The 21,571-nt window shown below is 43.0% G+C and overlaps 2 protein-coding genes across 2 annotated transcripts; both read left to right on the plus strand.

The window, feature by feature from the left end:
- Positions 1 to 10,890: 10,890 nt before the first annotated feature.
- Positions 10,891 to 12,195, plus strand: LOC104234710 (uncharacterized). The gene is made up of 2 exons (XM_070173890.1): positions 10,891 to 10,990; positions 11,267 to 12,195. Exons 1-2 carry the CDS (start codon positions 10,891 to 10,893, stop codon positions 12,193 to 12,195), a joined length of 1,029 nt encoding a protein of 342 aa, XP_070029991.1.
- A 7,666-nt stretch (positions 12,196 to 19,861) lies between these two features.
- On the plus strand, positions 19,862 to 21,235 carry LOC138890502 (uncharacterized). The gene has a single exon (XM_070173896.1). It carries the CDS (start codon positions 19,862 to 19,864, stop codon positions 21,233 to 21,235), a length of 1,374 nt encoding a protein of 457 aa, XP_070029997.1.
- The last annotated feature ends 336 nt before the right edge of the window (positions 21,236 to 21,571 follow it).

A 21,571-nucleotide genomic window follows, 5' to 3' on the forward strand; every position in this document is an offset into this window, starting at 1 on the left:
AAATCCATAGTAATCCTCTCCCACTTCCACTCGGGAAGCTCAATCCTCTGAAATAAACCATCGGGCCTCTGATGCTCGTACTTAACCTGCTGACAGTTCAAACAATGGGCCACATACGCAACAATGTCTTTCTTCATTCTGCGCCACCAATAGTGCTGCCTAAAATCCTGATACATCTTCACAGCGCCCGGATAAATAGAATACCGAGAACTGTGGGCCTCCGCTAAGATCAATTCTCGAATCCTATAAACATTGGGCACACAAACTCGCCCCTGCAATCTCAATACACCATCACCATCTAAGGTTACTTTCTTGGTACCTCCACGCTGCAACGTGTCTCTCAAGACACACAAATGGGGATCTTCGAACTTCCGATCATGGATATGCTCCAATAACGAAGAACGAGCGACCGTGCAAGCTAATACTTGACTAGGCTCAGAAATGTTCAACCTCACAAACTGATTGGCCAAAGCCTGAATGTCCAAAGCAAGCGATCTCTCACCGACCGGAATATAAGCAAGACTGCCCATACTGGCTGACTTCCTACTCAAGGCATCGGCCACCACATTGGTTTTTCCCGGGTGATATAAGATTGTGATGTCATAATCTTTCAACAATTCCAACCACCTCCTCTGCCTCAAATTCAACTCCTTTTGCTTGAACAAATACTGAAGACTCTTATGATCCGTGAACACCTCATACGCCATGCCATACAAATAGTGCCTCCAAATCTTTAATGTGTGAACAATGGCTGCCAACTCCAAATCATGCACTGGATAGTTCTTCTCATGAACCTTCAACTACCTCGAAACATAGGCAATGACCTTGCCATCCTGCATCAACACTGCACCAAGTCCAATACGAGATGCGTCACAATAGACTGTATAGGGCCCTGAACCTGTGGGCAAAACCAACACCAGTGCCGTAGTCAGAGCTGTCTTGAGCTTCTGGAAGCTCGTCTCGCACTCATTTGACCACCTGAACTGGGCACCCTTCTGGGTCAATCGGGTCATCGGGGCTGCAATAGATGAAAACCCCTCTACGAACCGACGGTAGTAACCTGCTAACCCCAGGAAACTCCGGATCTCTGTAGCTGATGCTGGTCGAGGCCAGTTCTTAACTGCCTCAATCTTCTTCGAGTCCACCTGAATACCCTTTGCTGAAACAACGTGACCCAAGAATGCAACAGAACTCAACCAGAACTCGCACTTCGAAAACTTGGCGTATAACTGACTATCCTTCAGAGTATGAAGAACCACTCTGAGGTGCTGCTCATGCTCCTCCTAACTGCGGGAGTATATCAGAATATCGTCAATGAAAACGACCATGAACAAATCCAAATAGGGCCTGAACACTCGGTTCATCAATTCCATAAATGCTGCTGGGGCATTGGTCAACCCAAATGACATGACCAAAAACTCATAATGCCCATACCGAGTGCGAAATGCTGTCTTAGGGACATCTGACACCCTAATCCCCAGCTGATGATAACCAGATCTCAAATCTATCTTCGAGAACACCCTTGCACCCTGAAGTTGGTCGAATAAATCGTCAATCCTCGGCAGCGGATACTTGTTCTTTATCGTCACTTGTTCAACTGCCGGTAATCAATGCATATCCTCATCGACCCATCCTTTTTCTTCACAAATAACACCGACGCGCCTCAAGGTGACACACTAGGTCTAATGAAACCCTTATCAAGAAAATCCTGAAGCTGCTCCTTTAACTCTTTCAACTCTGGCGGGGCCATGCAATACGGCGGAATGGAAGCTGAGTTCCCAGAGCCAGATCAATACAGAAATCAATGTCCTTGTCGGGCGGCATACCCGGCAGGTCTGAAGGGAAGACCTCGAGGAACTCCCGAACAATAGGAACAAAATCAATGGAAGGAACTTCCGCGCTGGAGTCGCGAACATATGCCAGATATGCTAGACACCCCTTCTCGACCATGCGACGAGCCTTAACATATGAAATAACACTGCGGGTGGCATGACCTGGGGTACCTCTCCACTCAAGTCGGGGCAAGTCTGGCAAATCCAAGGTCACGGTCTTGGCATGACAATCCAAAATAGCATGGTACGGGGACAACCAATCCATTCCCAATATAACGTCGAAGTCCACCATATCTAAGAGCAACAAATAAACACGGGTCTTAAGACCCCCAAACACTACGATACAAGAACGATGAACTTGGTCGACCATAATAGAATCACCCATCGATGTTGACACATAAACAGGAATACTCAACGAATCACTAGGCGTGACCAGGTACGGTGCAAAATAAGATGACACATACGAATACGTAGATCTAGGGTCAAATAGCATTGAAGCACCTCTATCACAGACTAGAATAGTACCTGTGATGACAGCATCGGAAGACTCAGCCTCTGGCCTGGCTGGCAAAGCATAACACGGGGGCTGGGCCCCACCTCCCTAAACTATGTCTCTAGGACGATCGGCTACTGGCTGACCCCTGCCTCTGGCGGTCTGAGCTCCACCTCTATGCTCCCTACCTCCACCTCTATGGCCTCTACCCTTGCCTCTAGCTGGCTGGGCGGCCTGCGGAGCCTCTGGTGCCTGGATCATAGCTCAAGGACCCTGCTGCTACGGCTGTGTACCCCTGAATCTAGGGCAAGCTCTCTTGATATGACCATACTCACCACACTCGTAGCACCCACCTGACTGCTGCAGCCGAGAGGGCTGAAGCTGACCCTGTCGACCTGAATGACCTCCTCGAAAGCTCTGAAGTGGTGGTGCACTAATAGGCTGCTGATCAGAATAGTGCTGTTGAGAACCACTACCGCCCGAAGTACCATGTGAGACCTGGAGTGCTGGCTGAAAGGGCCTAGGGGGATGGCCTCTACCATATGAATCCCTACCTCCAGAAGAGGTACCGCTGAACCTACCAGAATGACGGGGCCTCTTATCCGACCCATGACCACCTCCTTGTGATAGAACCATCTCAACTCTACGGGCCACATTGGCCGCCTCCTAAAATGCGATCTTGCTCTCGACCTCCTTGGCCATCTGAAGACGAATCCGCTGAATAAGACCATCAATAAACCTTTTCACCCTCTCTCTCTCGATGGGAAGTATGATGAGAGTATGTCGAGCTAGATCGATGAACCTGGTCTCATACTGGGTAACAGTCTTGGAACCCTGCTAGAGGCGCTCAAACTGCCTCCGATAGGCCTCTCTCTGAGTAACAGGGAGAAACTTCTCCAGAAACAATACCGTAAACTGCTCCCAAGTCAAAGATGGCGATCCGGCTGGTCTCGCTAAGCAATAATCCCTCCACCAAGTCTTGGCGGATCCAGACAAGCAAAATGTAGCAAAATCAACCCCATTGGTCTCAACAATACCCATGTTCCTGAGAACCTCGTGGCAGCTGTCTAGATAATCCTGGGGATCCTCAGTAGATGCTCCGCTAAAAGTAGAAGTGAAGAGCTTGGTGAATCTGTCCAGTCTCCACAAAGCATCGGCGGACATAGCCGCTCCATCGCCGGTCTGAGCTATGACACCCGGCTGAACTACTCCAACTGGCTGAACCGCTGGAGCCTGAGCCTGAGGAGCTACCTGCTCCAGAGTACGCGTAGCGGGAGTCTGAACTCCTCCCCCAGCCTGAGATGTGGCTGGTGCTACAGGGAGAAAACCCGCTCTAGAGACGCTCTCCATAAAGCCTACCAATCAGACCAAAGCGTCCTGGAGTACTGGGGTGGCTATGAAGCCCTCTGGGACCTGAGCTGGGCCCACTGGAGCTGCTGGAGCTGGAACCTCCTCATCATAGTCAACATGAGACTCCACCTCTGGGACTGCTGCTCGGGGCTGAGATCTGCCCTGGCCCCGGCCTCGGCCTCTGGCACGGCCTCGCCCTCTGCCCCTAATAGGAGCTTCTACTGGGGGCTCGGGCTGCTGCACGGTAGAAGAGGAAGCACGTGTTCTCACCATCTGCGAAAGAACAGAGTAGGAAGACAATCAGTACTTGAGAAATAGAATCACACGACAAGAATGAACAAAGTGAAGTTTTCCTAACTCAGTAGCCTCTGTGGGATAAATACAGACGTCTCCGTATCGATCCCTCAGACTCTACCGAGCTTGTCTGTGAGTTGTGAGACCTATGTAACCTAGAGCTCTGATACCAACTTGTCACGACCTGGATTTCCCACCCTCGGAAGTCGTGATGGCACCTACTAATGAGAGCTAGACAAGCCAATCCTTAACTACTTACTTCATTAACAATTACTTCTTTTAACAATTATCAGTGATAGCATGAAAGCAACAGAATTAAATAAATATGCGAAAGACTTAAATTCAAAGAAACTGAACAATAATGCGAGAATCAACATAAGTCTCTACCCAAGAACTGGTGTCACATTACTCACAAACTTCTAAGAGTACTAAATACAACCGTTTGAAAGAAGGATAGAAATTGTTTGTCTCGAGTACATGAGATAACAGACTGAAATAAAAGATAGAGGAGACGCCGGGCCTGCGAATGCCTGCAAGGCTACCTCGGTATCTCACTGGACTGAAGGTTGGCTCCCGCGCTACTACTGCTGTCCAAGACCTGGATCTGTGCAAAAGAGCACATAGCATAGTATTAGCACAACCGACCCCATGTGCTGGTAAGTGTTTGGCCTAACCCCGGCAAGGTAGTGACGAGGCTAGGACCAGACTCCAGATAAACATGTGTAGTTATATAATATATTGCGGAAATAAACAGGAATGGGCAGTTTAAAATGGGAGGGGGTACATGCTTCGGGGAAACATATCAAGACCAACAAAAACTTAATAAAATATGAAAGGACAGCTCAATATCTACAACGATACAATAACAATACTATTGCGGTGCGCAACTCGATCCCTTATCATTTAACATTGTTGCGGCGTGCAACCCGATCCACATATATATAGCTGTTGCGGCGTGCAACCCGATCCATATATATATAGCTGTTGCGGCGTGCAACCCGATCCACATATATATAGCTGTTGCGGCGTACAACCCGGTCCAATATAATTTCTTGTGGTATGCGTACCACCCGCTCCCATTATATAATATCTTGTGGTAGGTGTACCACCCGCTCCCATTACATAATATCTTGTGGAGGCGTACCACCCGCTCCCATTTTAGTTCATCACACAAACACAAGTAATCCCGGCAAGGGAACATAAGAAATATAATAACTTCCCGGCAAGGGAGAATCAGCTATAACCAATCTCACTTTTCTAGTACTCAGTTCAATTGATGGAAATACTTAATCATAGGGGATCATTAATTACAGTATACAAGGTGTCATCCAAAAACACAACAACTTTCAAATTTAAGACCCACGGTCATGCTTGACACCAACGTATAGATACTCGTCACCTTGACTATACGTCGTACTCAACAAGAAGCAAGTAGCAAATATGACTCAACTCCTAATCCCTCAAGCTAGGGTTAGACCAAACACTTACCTCGATGCCTTGAACACCACTGAAGCCTCGATTATAGCTTCACCTCTTGATTCCACCCCATATCCGTTTGAATCTAGTCACAAGTTACTTGAATGCATTAATAACTACTATTGGAACTAACCCCAATGCATAAAAATAGTTTTTACAAGGTTTTTTTCTTTCAAAAAGGTCAAAAATACCCCCGGACCCACGTGGTCGAAACTTAAGGTTCAGACCAAAACCCGATTACCCATTTTCCCATGAATCCAAATATATGATTTGTTTTGAAATCGGACCCCAAATTGAGGTCCAACTTCTCAATTTGTAGAAAACCTAGGTTCTACCCAAAACACCCAATTTTTCCCGTGAAAATCTTTGATTTGAAGTCGAAATTATGTTAAAAGATGTTAAGGAATAAAGAAATTAAGTTAGAAATCACTTACCAATTGTTTTGGAGAAGAAAAGTTGTTTGGAAAATCGCCTCTTAGGTTTTGGATTTTTGAAAAGTGAAAAAATGACAGAAAATCCCGATTTTATATACTTTACTGGGGAGCTGGCGCGGACCGCGCAGAAATGCACCGCGGCCGCGTGGCTGCCAGCGCAGACCGCGAAGAAATGACCGTGGTCGCGCCGAGGGAGGGAAGAAGTGGGCTCTCTCTGAAGCGCGGACCACACTGATTTGGTGCGCGGCCGCGCTGGTCGACCTGCTACCCCCTCTGAACCCCACCACGCGGACCGCATAGAAATGTACCGCGGCCGCATGGCTGCCAGCACTGACCGCCCGGAAATGGCCGCGGCCGCACTGGGACCTGCAACACCAGAACCTAAATTTTTAAATTCTAAGACCCTCCTAGGCCCCACTCAAAACTCACCCGAGCCCTCGGGGCTCCAAACCAAACATACATATGATCTCGAAAACACCCTACGGACTAACTCGTGCGATCAAATCGCCAAAATAACATCATATACATAGGATCAATCCTCAAAACACATGATTTCCTTTCAACTTTCATAAAACTCAAATTCCCCATTTTAAGTCCGAAACACGTCATATGACATCCGTTTTTAGCCAAACTGTACAGATAGTGCTTAACACATATTTAAGACTCGTACCGGGCGTCGGAACCAAAATACGAGCCCGATACCATAGTTTTCTGATCAATTTTCTTCTTCATTTTCCTTAATTAATTTCAGAAAACAATTTCACACAAAAATTCATTTCTCGGGCTTGGGACCTCGGAATTTGATTCCGGGCACACGCCCAAGTCCCATATTTTTCTACGGACCCTCCAGAGCTGTCGAATCACATGTCCGGGTCTGTTTACCCAAAATGTTGACCGAAGTCAACTTTAACAATATTAATATTAAAATTCATCAAATGTTTCACTAAATTCACATATTTCAACATAAAATTTTTCTGGCTACGCGCCCGGACTGCGCACACAAGTCGAGGCAACTAAAAGCAAGGCTTTCAAAGCCTAGGAAACATGGAAAAGGAAGGAATCCGGTGATGACCCCTTTGGGGTCGTCACAAAAAGTCCACTAGAGACAACTTTACCAGCCATATTCAATTGATCATAACTTTCTGTACATATGTCTGAATGACAAATGGTTTAACTTTATGGAAACAAGTATCCAAGGACTACAATGTTTATGTTTTGCATATTTTTCGATTCCATATATATTTTGAGATATAAGCTTCCAAATTAGCCTCCTCGCATCAGAAATTTCTGAGAAATTTCAAAATAGCTTTACTAGCCCTTATTCAATCGATTATAACTTTCTGTAAAAATATCCAAATGATGAATAGTTTAACTTTTTGGAAACTAGAATGTAAGGCTACAATTTTCATGTTTTGCAAATTTTCAGATTCCTTATGGATTTCGAGGTATAGGCTTCCAAAATAGCCCCCTCGCATCAAACATTTCTGGAAAATTTCAAAACAACTTTACCAACCCTTATTCAATCGATCATAACTTTCTGTATAAATGTCAGAATAACTAATGGTTTAGCTTTCTGGAAATTAGGATGCAAGGGATACATCTTTCATGTTTTGTAAATTTACAGATTCCTTATGTATTTTGAGATATAAGCTTCTGAAATAGGCTCCACGATTGCACAGTTGCTGTCCAAGACAGCTTCTGCAGCAGAAAATTCCAGCAATCCTTTTATCCGATTTCCATTCCGTTAACCTTTCGAAATCCACCCGAGGCCCTCGGGACCTTAACCAATTATATCAACATGTCCCAAAATGCAATACGAACTTAATCAAGGCTTCAAACCACGTCAAACAACACTGAAATTACGAATCGCGCATTGAATTGAATTATGAGTTTTTCAAATCTTCCAACTTCTACTTTTTGCGTCGAAACATACCAAATCAATCCGAAATGACTTCAAATTTTGCACACAAGTCATAAATGACATAAAGAAGCTATAGCAACCCTCGGATCAAAATCTCACCTATCAACCGGAATTCGCCAAAATACTAACTTCGCCAATTCAAGCCTAATTCTACACCGTACCTCCAAAATTACTTCTGGTCACACTTCTAAGTCATAAATCATCCCCCAAAGCTAACCGAATTATCGGGATTCAAATCCGAGCCCTCTAACATATAAGTCAATGTCCAATTGACTTTTTCTAAACAAACCTTCCTTAAAGAGACTAAGTGTCTCATTTCCTACTAAAACCAATCCAAATCAACTCGTTCACACCCAACACTGATAATGAGGCATAAAGAAATGGGAAATAGGGAAAACGAGGTGGTAACTCATGAGATGACGGGTCGGGTCGTCACATCCTCCCCAACTTAAACAAACGCTCGTCCTCAAGCGGGTCAAGAAAAATACCTAGAGCCTCAAACGGGTGAGGATATCTGCTCCGCATCTCTCGCTCGGTCTCCCAGGTAGCTTCCTCCACGGGACGACCTCTGACAGTAGGCTATATAGTTGATATTTACACCTTAATATGACCATTCTTTGTTGTTATTTTATAGATATATTTCCAACAAAATGCTCTAAATAGTGTTCTTTTGTTTAGCAAGGAATAGTATATGAGAGGAAGCAACATGGAGTGTTTTGGAGGTGATAATGTGAAGAAAAACGCCCACTCAAGAAGTACCCGAACATCAAAGAGCATAAATGGTCCGGGCAAGAAGGCCACCGCGACCGCGGTGGCACCACGGTGAACCGCGGTAGATTAACCCAAGGAGGTAGAAAACTCAGCGTTCACCGCGGTCGACCGCGGTTGGCCGCGACCGCGGTGAACTGTTCAATCGCTGGAAGTTTTGGACCAAAGTGTAATTTCGGGAAACTTTTTGTAAAACCCTTATAAGCTTTAAACACTCACCCAAAAGAGGAGGAGGCCAATTTGGAGATTATTTTTGCAAGAAGAACAAGTGTGAGAGATCACCCAAAACATCATAGTTCTTATTCTCTTTTATTTTTCGTGCAATATTCCATTATGAATACTTTCGTAGTTTATTCTTACATTGTCATGAGTAGCTAAATTCTTTAATCTAAGGTTTTGGTGAAACCCGTTGGGGATGAATTGGTTATTATATTAATATAGTTGAATTGGTTGTTAATCTCTATTTGTTCATCTACGTTTTGATTGCGGTTAGTTGAAAGGGCCCTCAATTATCCGTTCCTATTTATTATGTATCTTCTTAAGAGAGAGTGCATATTTAGGTAGTTGTTTGAACAACATAACTCCCAGAGTATAGACGAGAGTCATAACCGAGGGTTTAGAGGTTGGATTAGAGATAATAACACCTCGGGTGCAATCTAAAAGAACGGTAATATGAATCTAGCTAGCGTAGCTTGAGAGAGTGCGTCTAGTAAATTATCATAATTGCTCGAGAGAGATTTATAATAGCTGGAGAGTTCTTGATTGATAGAGACAACTAAGACATCGCTATAAGAAACATACAACCAAGGAAATCACCAACGGGGGAAATACCTTAGACCTTATTCCAACTGTTTACACATCAAGCATAGTTAATTTTCAGCTGTTAAATATTTTTAGACTTTAGTTGTTAGAAATATCACCAATTGTGAATTACAAAGTTTGGGGAAATTTATTCTGTGAATTTAGTAAATCCGTCAAAAGTAATTAATAGGTTAATTCTCTGTGGCTCGACTCTGGGCAGAATTACTCAGATTATATTTGCTACCTCCGTGTATGTCATTGTATAAGGCATAGTTTGGCATTATCAAATTTTGGCACCGTTGCTGGGGAATTAACGGTGTTATCAATTACAATTAAGACAAGTACAAAAATTTTAAGTGTAGTCAATTTTCTCTATACCCAACCTTTCCATTGAAATTCTAACGTTTGAACTTTTATGGAAAGCAGGTGTATGCCTAGAAGTTCTTCGAGGACTGGAGAACTGCTAGAAGGACTCTCAGAACCTGAGAAAACATTCAGGGCATTGAACCGTGCCAACAAAAGACTTCAACATTCTCAACAATCACACCAACTCGAATTTGACATGGGCGACGTAGATAACGTCAACGGAAACGTCAGGAATGAGCCACCTGACTTAAATGTTAGAGGGGTGGAACCTCTTATGCCTGAAGCTGCACTTTATGACTGGGCACAACCCACAGCTGATAATCTGGCCACTGCCATAGCTGTGCCTACAATTCAAGCGGAGACATTCCAGATCACCAACAACATGCTGCATCTACTGCAGAATAAATGACTGTTTTCCGGGTCACACATTGAAGATCCGCAACAACACTTGAAAATTTTTCTGTCAATTTATATGACCCAAAGGCAGCCAAATGCGACGCCGGAAGCTATCAAGCTGTTACTGTTTCCATTCTCGGTAATCGGGGAAGCTCAGACTTGGCTAAATTCGCTCCCTATCAACTCTATTACCACTTGGGAGGAATTAGTCAAGCAGTTCTTGAACAAGTTCTATCCGCCTAAGAAGACTGCAAAACAGATTGATGACATATTGCAGTATAGACAGCAGCCCACTGAGTCCTTGAAAGAAACTTGGGAAAGATTTAAAGGGATATTAGTGAAGTGTCCTCACCATGGCATTCCAGACCAGATGCTTGGCCAGAGATTCTACATGGGACTAGCTGACAATTTGAAAGCAAATGTGGATGTGTCAGCTGGAGGTGCATTTTTAAGTAAAATATTCACTGAGTGCAAAATCCTTCTTGATAAGATGTCACAAAATTCGGGTGGATAACTAGAGGTACAACACTGGCACCCATAGTGTATTCAGTGCCTCTTGACCCAAATAATTCGCAGGCAGAGAACATGTCCACACTTCTAACGTAGATGAGTATTTTGACAAAGAAGATAGATGAGATGGGTACCAAACAGGTGCATATTGTAGACATGACAAATGGAGGACTGTGTACTCCCTGTGTTAACTAGTCCTACGTGTGTTCATGGAGCGGAGAAGGCGAAAATCAATGGGCAAGGGAAGATATGAATTATGTCAACAACTATGGGGGTCAGAGGCAAGGAGCACAGCAATGGAGACCGCAGCAAAATCAGCAGTACATGCCTAATATGCAGAAACCTGGGGGTATGCAGCCTCAAAACCAATTGGTGCCACTACCATATCAGAAACCACAGGGCTATCCACAACAACATCAGCAATAATTGACATACCAACCACCCCCTCAGCAGTAGGATAACAACATGGTGGAAATCAGGGGTATGCTTCAGCAACTTATTGGGTCAAATAATAAAGTGCAGGAAAAATTGGTAGTGCATGATTCAGCCATAAAGAATATTGAAATGCAGCTGGGTCAGCTGTCCATGGCTTTGAACAACCGTCCTTAGGGAACTTTGCCTGCAGACACAAACATAAACCCCAAGGACCAAAGTCCAAATCAGCTGATAGCAGTAAGTCTCCGGAATGGGAGAGATTTAGACAGAGAGCAGGAAATTGCACTAGCCAGCAAGGATACTACACATGCCACTCCAGTTCAATTAGAGGTAGAGGAACCAATAGAACTTACTGAAGTGGTGGTTGAGCAGAGTCAGGAGGAAAAAAGCAAAGAAAAGATGAATGAGCAAGTTGCAGAACAGGTGGCACCTCTTGTACCAAGAAATTCTAACAGAGAGAAGCCAGCAAGCAATGTACAAAGGGTGATACCTGCACCTTTCCCTCATAGATTGGTCAAACAAAAGAAGGCAGACCAATATAAGAAGTTCATGGAGATGTTGCGTCAAATTCAGTTGAATATTCCCTTGATGGATGCCTTGAGGGAGATGCCTGGTTATGCTAAGATGATGAAAGATCTAATGTCATGGAAGTTTGATTTTCAGGATCTATCCACTGTCACTTTGACACAGACCTACAACACAGTGGTGGCGAAACCGATAGCTCAAAAGATGTTGGACCTAGGTAGCTTCACTATTCCATGCACAATTGGAAGTTATGCCTTTGTAAAGGCATTGTGTGACTTGGGAGCCAGCATAAATTTGATGTCGCTAGCTATGTACACCACACTGGGCATTGGTAGAGCTAGGCCAACTTCGATGCTGTTACAGCTGGCTGACCGCACAGTGAAGAGGCCCACTGGTATTCTTGATGATGTGTTAGTGCAAGTGGGGAAGTTCGTGTTCCCTACAGACTTTGTTATCTTGGATTGTCAAGTGGATGAGGAGATACCCCTTATTTTAGGGAGACCATTTTTAGCCACTAGGAGAGCACTGATCGACTGTGAAACTGGGGAATTAAAAATGAGATTGAACGATGAAGAAGCCATATTCAATGTTTAGCAATCTATGAGAAGACCTAGTGAATATGCTAATTGCTCTCTAGTGGAAGCGGTGGATGTAATCCTGCAAGAAGATGACATGGCCCTAACTGTAAAAGATCCATTGGAGGCATGTCTGACGAATTTAGAAGAAATGGATGGTGAAGGGTTAGCTGAATGGGTCATGGCACTGGAAGGCCGAGGATTTTGGTCAAGGGAACCTCAGTTCGAGTCCCTTGAGCTAGAAAAAAAGGGTCACTCCTCCAGCAAAGCCATCAATAGAGGAACCACCCAAGTTGGAACTGAAGCCACTCCCAAATCACCTCAGGTATGTGTTCTTAGGCCCAGATTCGACCTTGCCTGTTATCATATCATCCGGTTTGCTAGATGTGCAGGTAGAACGGCTTGTACAGGTACTGTAGGAAAATAAGACTGCCATTGACTGGACCATGGCAGATATAAAGGGTATCAGCCTAGCCTTTTGTATGCATAAGATTCTCCTGGAAGAGGGGCACAGACCTTCCAGGGAACACCAGCGAAGGCTGAACCCAAACATGAAAGAGGTTGTAAAGAAAGAAGTAATCAAATGGTTAGATGCGGGAATCATCTTCCCCATCTCTGATAGTAATTGGGTCAGCCCTGTTCAATGTGTGCCAAAAAAGGGGGGAATGACTGTTGTAAAAAATGAGAACAATGAGTTTATCTCAACTCGTACAGTCACAGGGTGGCGTATCTGTATGGATTACAGGAAATTGAACACAGCCACCCGGAAGGACCATTTCCCCTTACCTTTCATTGACCAAATGTTGGACAGGCTGGCTGGGCGATCACACTTCTGTTTCTTGGATGGATATTCGGGGTACAATCAGATATCAATAGCCCCCGAAGATAGAGATAAAACATCATTCACCTGTCCGTATGACATCTTTGCCTTTCGGAGAATGCCTTTTGGGCTTTGCAATGCACTCGCGACTTTTCAACGGTACATGTTAGCCATCTTCACAGACATGGTGGAGGATATTATGGAGGTCTTGTTGATATCCAATTTTTTCCTATGTATTTTTTATATACTCAAAATACTCTCAAAATAGCATATGTATGCATATATGAGCATCCCAAAAGATTTTGGCATTTTAAAGGATTTTTAAAACTAATTTATGGCCTATTTTACACCATAAATCCCAATAATTATTCCCAAAAGCCTTCCATTTTGGAAAATAGTTTATTTTATTCTGACATTTGCATAAAATATAATTTACATGATTTTTGTATAATTTTACGAGTCCATTTGGTATTTTTAAAACTAAATTGCATGAAATTGCAACTTTAGCCCATTTCCGGATTTAATAGCAATTTTAATTACAAAATCATTCCTAATATTTGTAAATTAATACTTACATATTTTTTACTAACCCAGTGCATTTAATTTGATTTTTAACATCTTTTACTATTTTTATAAATTCAAAAGGGAAAAAATGGCTATTTCAATTTTGGCCTCAATTGCTTTCAATTATAGCCCAATTTGGACCCCAATTCTGACCCCAATCCAGCCCCAATTAAATGACCCAATTTTTGATTTTAACCCGCCCCTTACCCGTTTAATTAAACCTGCCCGGTTCCCCTTTTAATCCTGGCCGTTGATCATTTTTGATCAACGGCCCACAACCTTTCTTTCCTTTTTAATTTCCCAACTACCCCCAACCCTAATTCATTTTTTTCACAAACAGCCGCCCTAAAATCCCTTCATCTCCTAAATCCTCTCTAACCCTCTCCAAAACTCTAGCCCTATCCCGCCGGTTTCCACCTTGTTTCACCGGAATCAATGGCATCCCAAGCCTCGAGCAACCTATACTCACCTCCATGTGCCCTTATACCCCTGCTATTTGAAGATTCAAGGTTCGACCTTGAAGGTCTTTGCTCAGATCTCCGCCGATTCGAGTTCTGCGGCCATCTCTGGCTTGGCTCCGGCATATCCCAACCCTATGAGTCCATCTCTGACTCATTCGACCCGGAGCAGCCCCTTTTCCAGGCCTTTCTCGCTTCTAGGATTCCTCTGAAACCCTAGCCTTTCAAGATTTTCCTAATTTCTCTAGATCTGTTCTAGATCCGTGTTTATTTTAAGGTTTTCAAACGATTCCTCTAAATTTCTTCTAAAACTTTGCTTTCAAAACTGTTCGTCTTCTCCGACTTAGGGTTTTCTTCAATTTTACTTGTTCTACTGATATTCCTATGTGTTTTTACTGTTTTTGCTCTACTGTTTTTCATCTACCATGCTTTCTTCTACCATTACTTTATGAGTTCTTTTACAGTATTTTGTTCCCTTATTATGTTTTCCGAAAATGCTTAAGATTTTAGTTCCTTTGGGTCTTTTGAACTTATTTCATTATTACTTTTGCCTGGTTTGCCTGCTTTTGTCTTTACACTTGATTAATGGCGGAAACCCTAGAATTTGGGGGTTTTCAGACCACTTGTGTGTGACTTGTTTGCTTCCCATGTCTGAACTAGTTTGATTTCAAAGTCCTAATTGCTAAGTTTATCTTTGTTCTCCATGTGACTCTGATTCTTGCTAAACTTTGCAAGACCTTTTATCTGATTTCTCGCATGCTATCTGATACTCTCCTTTAGCTATAGTCTTCTACTCACTAGTCTTTGGTTGCATGATATTTTGTTTGAATCCAGCCTCGCATGTTTAAAGCCCATGCCCTCTTTATAGTTAGATCTTCCCTCTCAGAATAACCTTTGATTTGGGGATTGATTTCAGTCTGCCTTGTGTGAATTCGATTGATTTTTTCTTTGATTAGTGTTAAACTTCTTGATTTCCCTATTGTTTGGCTTGGTTCATTATTGATTTCGAATCCTTGATTCCTTGATTTACTATGTATTAGTTGATTTACTTCTTACCTTATTTGCCTAATCGTGTATTTTTAAACTTCCCTTATGTATTTACCCTTCATTGCCCAATGTGTTACTTGATTTTCTTTCCTTAAATAAAACTCTGCCCTTTTACCGTTCAAATTGGGACTCCTTAATTAAAGGAACCTCTGTTATTGATTGATCCTAATTGATACTGGACTATTTTCTTTCCTCGCTTACCTGCCTGGCTTCAAGTATAAATACATGCTCTTCTCTTGACACAACACACATAATTCAACACAGACCTCTGAATTAAAATATACTACTACTACACTTATGTGCTGAGCCTTAACTAGAGTCTGGTGGTGTCCTAATCACCATCCAGGCCCATGTCTGACTTCTAAAGTCCGCTCTTTGTTTGTTTGGACCAAGTAAAGGGTCAGGGGTATTCCAGTCTATGCCATGGCTGGGGTATGACCACCTTTTGTTGTGGTTCCTCTCTCACTTTACACTTACTCCTAGTTCCTAAGTTCTGCCCCCCTCTGGTAAGCCATGCTTTGGGACCCTAGAGCTCCTTCTGAACTTGGATGCTTGAGGGCTGGCACTTTCACACTGCACTATTCTGTTACTATAATGGTTATTCAGAGTGTAGGCATTGCTTGGAGTTCTTGAGGCTCCTTGGAACTTTGAAACACTCTGAATAAGAGAAGGCCTTGGAATCTGGAATTCGGATTTGGTGAAACACATGTATTGGATATTGTGATTGAATTAGGCTTCTCTGATCTAGCTGTGGGCTATGATGTATTTTGTTTACCTTCTTCCTTCTAATTTTGTAATAACCTTGTAAAAAGAACTGGGGAGTATATTAGTAAAGGGTGTGGGAGGGGTTCATATTGCTTGCATGAGTCAAAGGGTAGAGATCATGCCTATAGGTCTTTTGTGCTTTAAAGTTTACTAGAAATCCTGCCTATAGGTTTGTTTAATGTTCCTAATTCAGTCACCTCGATACCATGCCTATAGGATCAATATTGTTACTTAATTACTTAGATACCATGCTTATAGGATTTAATACTTTTAATCATTTAGATATCATGCCTATAAGGTGTAATATTCAGTCATATTGCAATTCATTAGAAATCCTGCCTATAAGACTTAAGATCCATGCAAATCAACTGCATATAGAAACCATGTCTATAGGGAATGCATAAGCGTAGGCAAAACTGTAGGATAACCAGGCCTGCCACCTACTTACCAACTCCGTAATAAGTTCTAAAATCCGGAATAAGTCCGTATCGCTTAATCTGTTAAGTAGTAATAACTGGATAACTGGTTTTAACGTTTCAGTGTCACGTTTTCAATACAATATTCTTACGAGTCTGCAATGTTTTTTTTTAGTTTCTGCAAATCTGTCCGAAACAATTCTTTAAAATTTTCTGCTCATCTCTTGAAGCCATCTTTCAAAACAGTCTTTTAATTCACTCTCCCTTTTTAGGTATTTTACATTTTTACAACTCTCCTGTATTTTCACTCAAACAAATCTGCAATTTCCAAAGTCATTTCTGAACTCCTGCAATTTTCAACTTCCTGTTTAAATTCTTATGCATTAGGCTTTTGTTTGAAATCAGTGCTTTCGAAATAATTCGTTTAAAATACTCCAATTCCTAACAATTGGATCCGAGTTGCCTAATGCAGACCCTTTTATCTAATTCTATATGTTAAACTGGTCCGTCCGCCGCTTAAGTTTTAATTTTAAGACCAAACTAGTATGTGTAAGGCATGCTAAACTAAGTGCTATATGATTTACGGGGGGGGGTTATGTGAGCCTTGTATGTTTGTTTGTCAATCCCCTTACTTGTTATTTGTTTTGGTTGTCGAAACTAGTATTTTGTCCTTTTAAACCCCATATATGCCTCTACCCCCTTTCTTTCCCTTTAGGATTAGAAGTCCTAATACCCCGGGACTGATAGGTTGGGACGGGTACTAGCATGCAATAAGTAAAACGAGACTAATCGCGTTTAAATACCTTAACGGGGTGGGAACGGTAGAATATGGATATGATGACTGGTGCGCTAATATCTCGTGTGAGAATGATTGCTGGGTATTGCACCAAAGTGATCCATATTATGTTTAACCCTAGGACCCCTTTCTTCTTCTTTATTAATGCTTTGTCTTAGATTAATGTTTTCAACCAAAATTCCTCTTTTCAAAACAACTTGTGTCTTTCTTCTTTCAAAATTTTCAACTTGTTTATATTTCCTATGTGCAAACTTTGCTTGTTTATTCCTACTCTTCTTAAAGTCGCAATTAAGCACGGCCAGGAACCACACTAGTGGATCTTGAGGGGTGCCTAACACCTTCCCCTCGAGATAATCTCAAGCCCTTACCCGAACTCTGGTTTTTCTTTCAAATTCTTCTTCTTTTCTCTAAAAGTGTCCTAATGCACTATAATCATGAGGTGGCGACTCTTCAAATTCCATAACCCGATTTCTCGAAAGGGGAATGAGAGTTGTTTTGCCCATAATGTCGTAAACCCGATCTCGCCTTCTTTTAGGAGGAAAAAAGGGGGCGTCGACAGCATGGCGACTCTGCTGGGAAACCTTTAAGGCTTTTACCATTACGTGCTTTTGTGACTTTATTGCTTCCTTAATTGCATTTACCTTCTGTCTTTAATTATTTCATCAAAATACTAACTTGGCTCTTCATGTTTTTCTTTCCTTTTAATTTCTTCTTTTACTGCCTCATTATTTCAATTCTGTTGTAATTACTGGGCATTTATTGTAATCTTTACTTTATGAACCTGAAAATACACGCAATTTGTCTCATTGTTATAACTGCATTCCTCAACATCATATTCCACTCGTGCCAAAACAAATCCTATAGCAACGCTTATAATGAGTGGTTGCGCCCTTCCGATGTTATAAACGCCCTAAATGTGACAAAGGCATATTTGCGGTAAAATCAGTCGATCAACAGTGTAGTCGACGGTTCCGCGCCTTTCCCTCTTGAGTTGTCCGCTCAAGGGTACCTTGTCTAGCACTTCAAAAGTAGAAACCATATTCCCTTGAAATTGTTCATGCATCATGGTCAAACCTAGCCGAGTCAGTTATGTTGTCTACATAATGACTCATTAAGATAGCCTTGTCCGAAATCCACTGGGTTTCCTTGAAACCCGAACGGACACCACCATATTCTGTGCATTTATTTGGAAAACTAAATGCTTTTATTGCTAATTATTGATTTTAATAGTCGAGTCCGGTGGGGGTGAGGTCTTAACCCTTTTGTTTTGCAGGAAATGAATGACAAAGTTCCTGACTTCGGTATGGTAAACATACCTTCACCCTTGCAGACTTGGTGGAGAAACCTCCCATCGAGCAACCAAATCAACGAATGAAAAGAGAGAGTCACCAAGGCTAGTGAGAAGATAGAATACCTGGAGTACATCTTACTGGAATTGGAAGGGAAAGTGAGGAAGAGAGTCACCAACTGTCAAAACGTTGAGGGAAACGAAGGAGAACGCCGGGCAAAGGCATGTTTACTGGAAAATCTACGCGAGCTGGAGGATCTGATCAACGAGAACATTCAACCTGAAGAAGGTCCTTCTGGGACCAAGTAGTTAGGAGTCTCTCATTTTGCTTTAATGATGTAATAAGGCCAATGGCCACTAGTGACATTTTTACTTTCCGTTATTTAGTTTCGTTTTGGATTCGTCTTATTTCCTATCAATAAAATGAGGCATTTAGCATTATAAGTTCTCCAAATTAATTTGTCGCTAGGCCTACCTCGGGCACAACAAGGCACCCAAATTAGGATACGATTTATATTCTCGCACAATGTGTTTAAATACTGCAACATTTTTCCTCACAACCAGCACTAACTTCTTACCTTTTGTTTTTCTTTTATTTTTTATTCCCCTCCCCAAAGGTTAGTTCGTGCATTCTGGCACCATCAGCATACTCAACAAGATCCAAGGGCCCTCCACCTCCTCCTCCTCCGCGTCCTACCAGAAACAGGAACAACGGCAAAATGGGAGATACCAGTGCTAGAAAGGAAACGAGGAAACCTCTCAGAACGCTTCAATCACTAAGGAAACTGCTGCTCATCTTGAGCAAACTTTGCTGAGATTTCGAGAAGAATTGGAACAAGTTCGAAACCTGGCAAGTCTGTCAATCACTCTTGCCGCTGCTGATTCCAACAACCAGAACCATACTACACCACCACCAGCACAACCCGCTCATACCCAAGCCTGCAACACCTGCAACAACACTCCACTGCTCATTCCCGAACCCCAAAACACCACAAATGACCAGAACGCTCCCATCTTTGTGGACACTATACCCCACTATGCCCAGCCTATCTTAGATACACCTGAATCAGACAGCAAAGACTCTCTTATTCAGAATTTAGCTGCTGAGCTCAAGAGGTTAACCAACCGGGTCCAGGGTGTCGAAAATAGCAAAGGTGTGGAAGGTTTGAACTATGAAGATCTTTGTGTTCAGCCAGATGTCGAACTCTCGGAGGGGTACAAACCTCCCAAGTTCGAAATGTTCGACGGTACAGGTGATCCCAGGGTCCACCTCAGAATGTATTGTGATAAGCTGGTAGGAGTCGGAAGGGACGAGAAAATCCGCATGAAGCTGTTCATGAGGAGTTTGAGGGGTGATGCTTTATTATGGTATATTAGCCAGGATGCAAAGAAATGGACTAGTTGGGTGAACATGGCATCTGACTTTATGGACCGGTTTAGGTTCAACACTGAGAACGCACCAGATGTGTTCTATATCCAGAATCTCAAGAAGAAGCCCACAGAGACCTTTCGCGAATATGCTACTCGTTGGATGTCAGAAGCTGCTAAGGTCAGACTGGCCTTGGAGGAAGAACAAATGAACAGGTTTTTCGTCCATGCTCAGGATCCGCAATACTACGAGAGGCTGATGCTAATAGAGGGCCAAAATTTCTCCGACATCATCAAGTTGGGAGAAAGGATTGAAGAAGGCATCAAAAACGGTATGGTCACTAACCTCGAGGCATTGCAAGCTACCAACAAGGCTTTACAGTCTGGTGGCACGTCAAAGAAAAAGGACGTGAATTCCGTGATGGCTGCACAAAGAAACAATTCCCCTATGAAGTACCAAACCCATCCCTCAGCCCCACTCACATATCAACCTACCCTAAACTACCAAGCACCATCACCCACTTACCAAATTCCACCACCTACATATCAACCCACTTCACCTAGATATTCTCAACCTGCACCCGTATACCAAGCATACAACTCCCAACCTTCTCACTACCCATCACCTCCTACCCGCCAAAACTTTCCCCGACCTAGACTAAACTTCGACCATAAACCTCCCGGACAATATACCGCCATAGCCGAGCCAATTGACCAATTATATGAAAAACTCAAAGCAGCCGGTTACGTTACCCCTATTCCAGTCGTAGCTCCAGAATATCCTTCCCAATGGATCAACCCAAACAAGACTTGCACATACCATTCCAGGATGAAAGGCCATACCATCGACGAGTGTCACTCGTTGAAAGACAAGATTCAGAACCTGATTGACAACAAGATCATTATAGCAAAAGAGCCCACTCCTAATGTACGCAACAACCCCTTGCCTGACCACAAGGGTAGGGGCATCCATATGATTGAGATTGAAGACGATTGGAACCCCAAAGGGTCAATCAGACTGATAGCTGAAGGTGATAAACCTCGGAAGCCGGCGGTTACCCTCAATCCCATTGTTGTTCAGATTCAGCCTTCTAAGGAGGATGTGGTAAATGTGTCTGTGCCACTCGAGTTTGAAGCACCGCCTGCAAAGGTACCAAAACTGATTGAGGTTGAGTTTGGGATTCCAAAGGCACCCGCACCATTTGAAGTTGTTGTGTTACCTCAAAGGGTGTCCATTCTGGTTTCCATGACAGACATGACCCCATTCAAGTCGAAAGCCATACCTTGGGATTACACAGCTGAGGCTAGAAGGAAAGGGAAGACACATGTCGAAGAAGCGGTCGCCGCACAGGGCATGACTAGAACAGACAGGGTATACACCCCAGAACATTTAGCCGAGTCCGGCAAGCAAACCTCTGGACGTCCTGTCAAAACTGGGCCCGATGACCTTTGGAGAAAGATACAGGCCAAGGAGTACTCAGTCATTGAACAACTGAACAAAACACCGGCACATATTTCTATCTTGGCCCTTATGTAAAGCTCTGAGACACATAAAAATGCCTTAATGAAGATACTAAGTGAAGCTTATGTTCCCAGCAACATAACAGGAGGTGAAATGGCGAATATGGTGGGACAGGTGTTGGAAAGCCATAAGATCACCTTCCACGAGGATGAGTTACCACCGGAAGGGCTTAGTCACAACAAGGCATTGCATATCACTGTGCAATGCGAAGATCATTTCATCACCAGAATCTTGGTCGACGGGGGATCCAGCCTCAACATTTGTCCATTGATAACTCTCAGGACATTGGGTAAGGGATTGCACGAGGTCAAAGATGGGGCTATCAGTGTCAAAGCTTTTGATGAATCTCAG

Source organism: Nicotiana sylvestris, chromosome 1 (genome assembly GCF_000393655.2).
Source record: "Nicotiana sylvestris chromosome 1, ASM39365v2, whole genome shotgun sequence".
NCBI classification, from domain to species: domain Eukaryota; kingdom Viridiplantae; phylum Streptophyta; class Magnoliopsida; order Solanales; family Solanaceae; genus Nicotiana; species Nicotiana sylvestris.

What these genes read in the sequence shown, in the direction of transcription:
- LOC104234710 (XM_070173890.1), top strand. Translation starts at nt 10,891, where the DNA reads ATGAATTATGTCAACAACTATGGGGGTCAGAGGCAAGGAGCACAGCAA. An exon ending in TAATATGCAGAAACCTGGGG is followed by an intron (nt 10,991 to 11,266) that starts GTATGCAGCCTC and finishes CTTTGCCTGCAG; the next exon opens with ACACAAACATAAACCCCAAG.
- LOC138890502 (XM_070173896.1), top strand. Translation starts at nt 19,862, where the DNA reads ATGTCAGAAGCTGCTAAGGTCAGACTGGCCTTGGAGGAAGAACAAATG.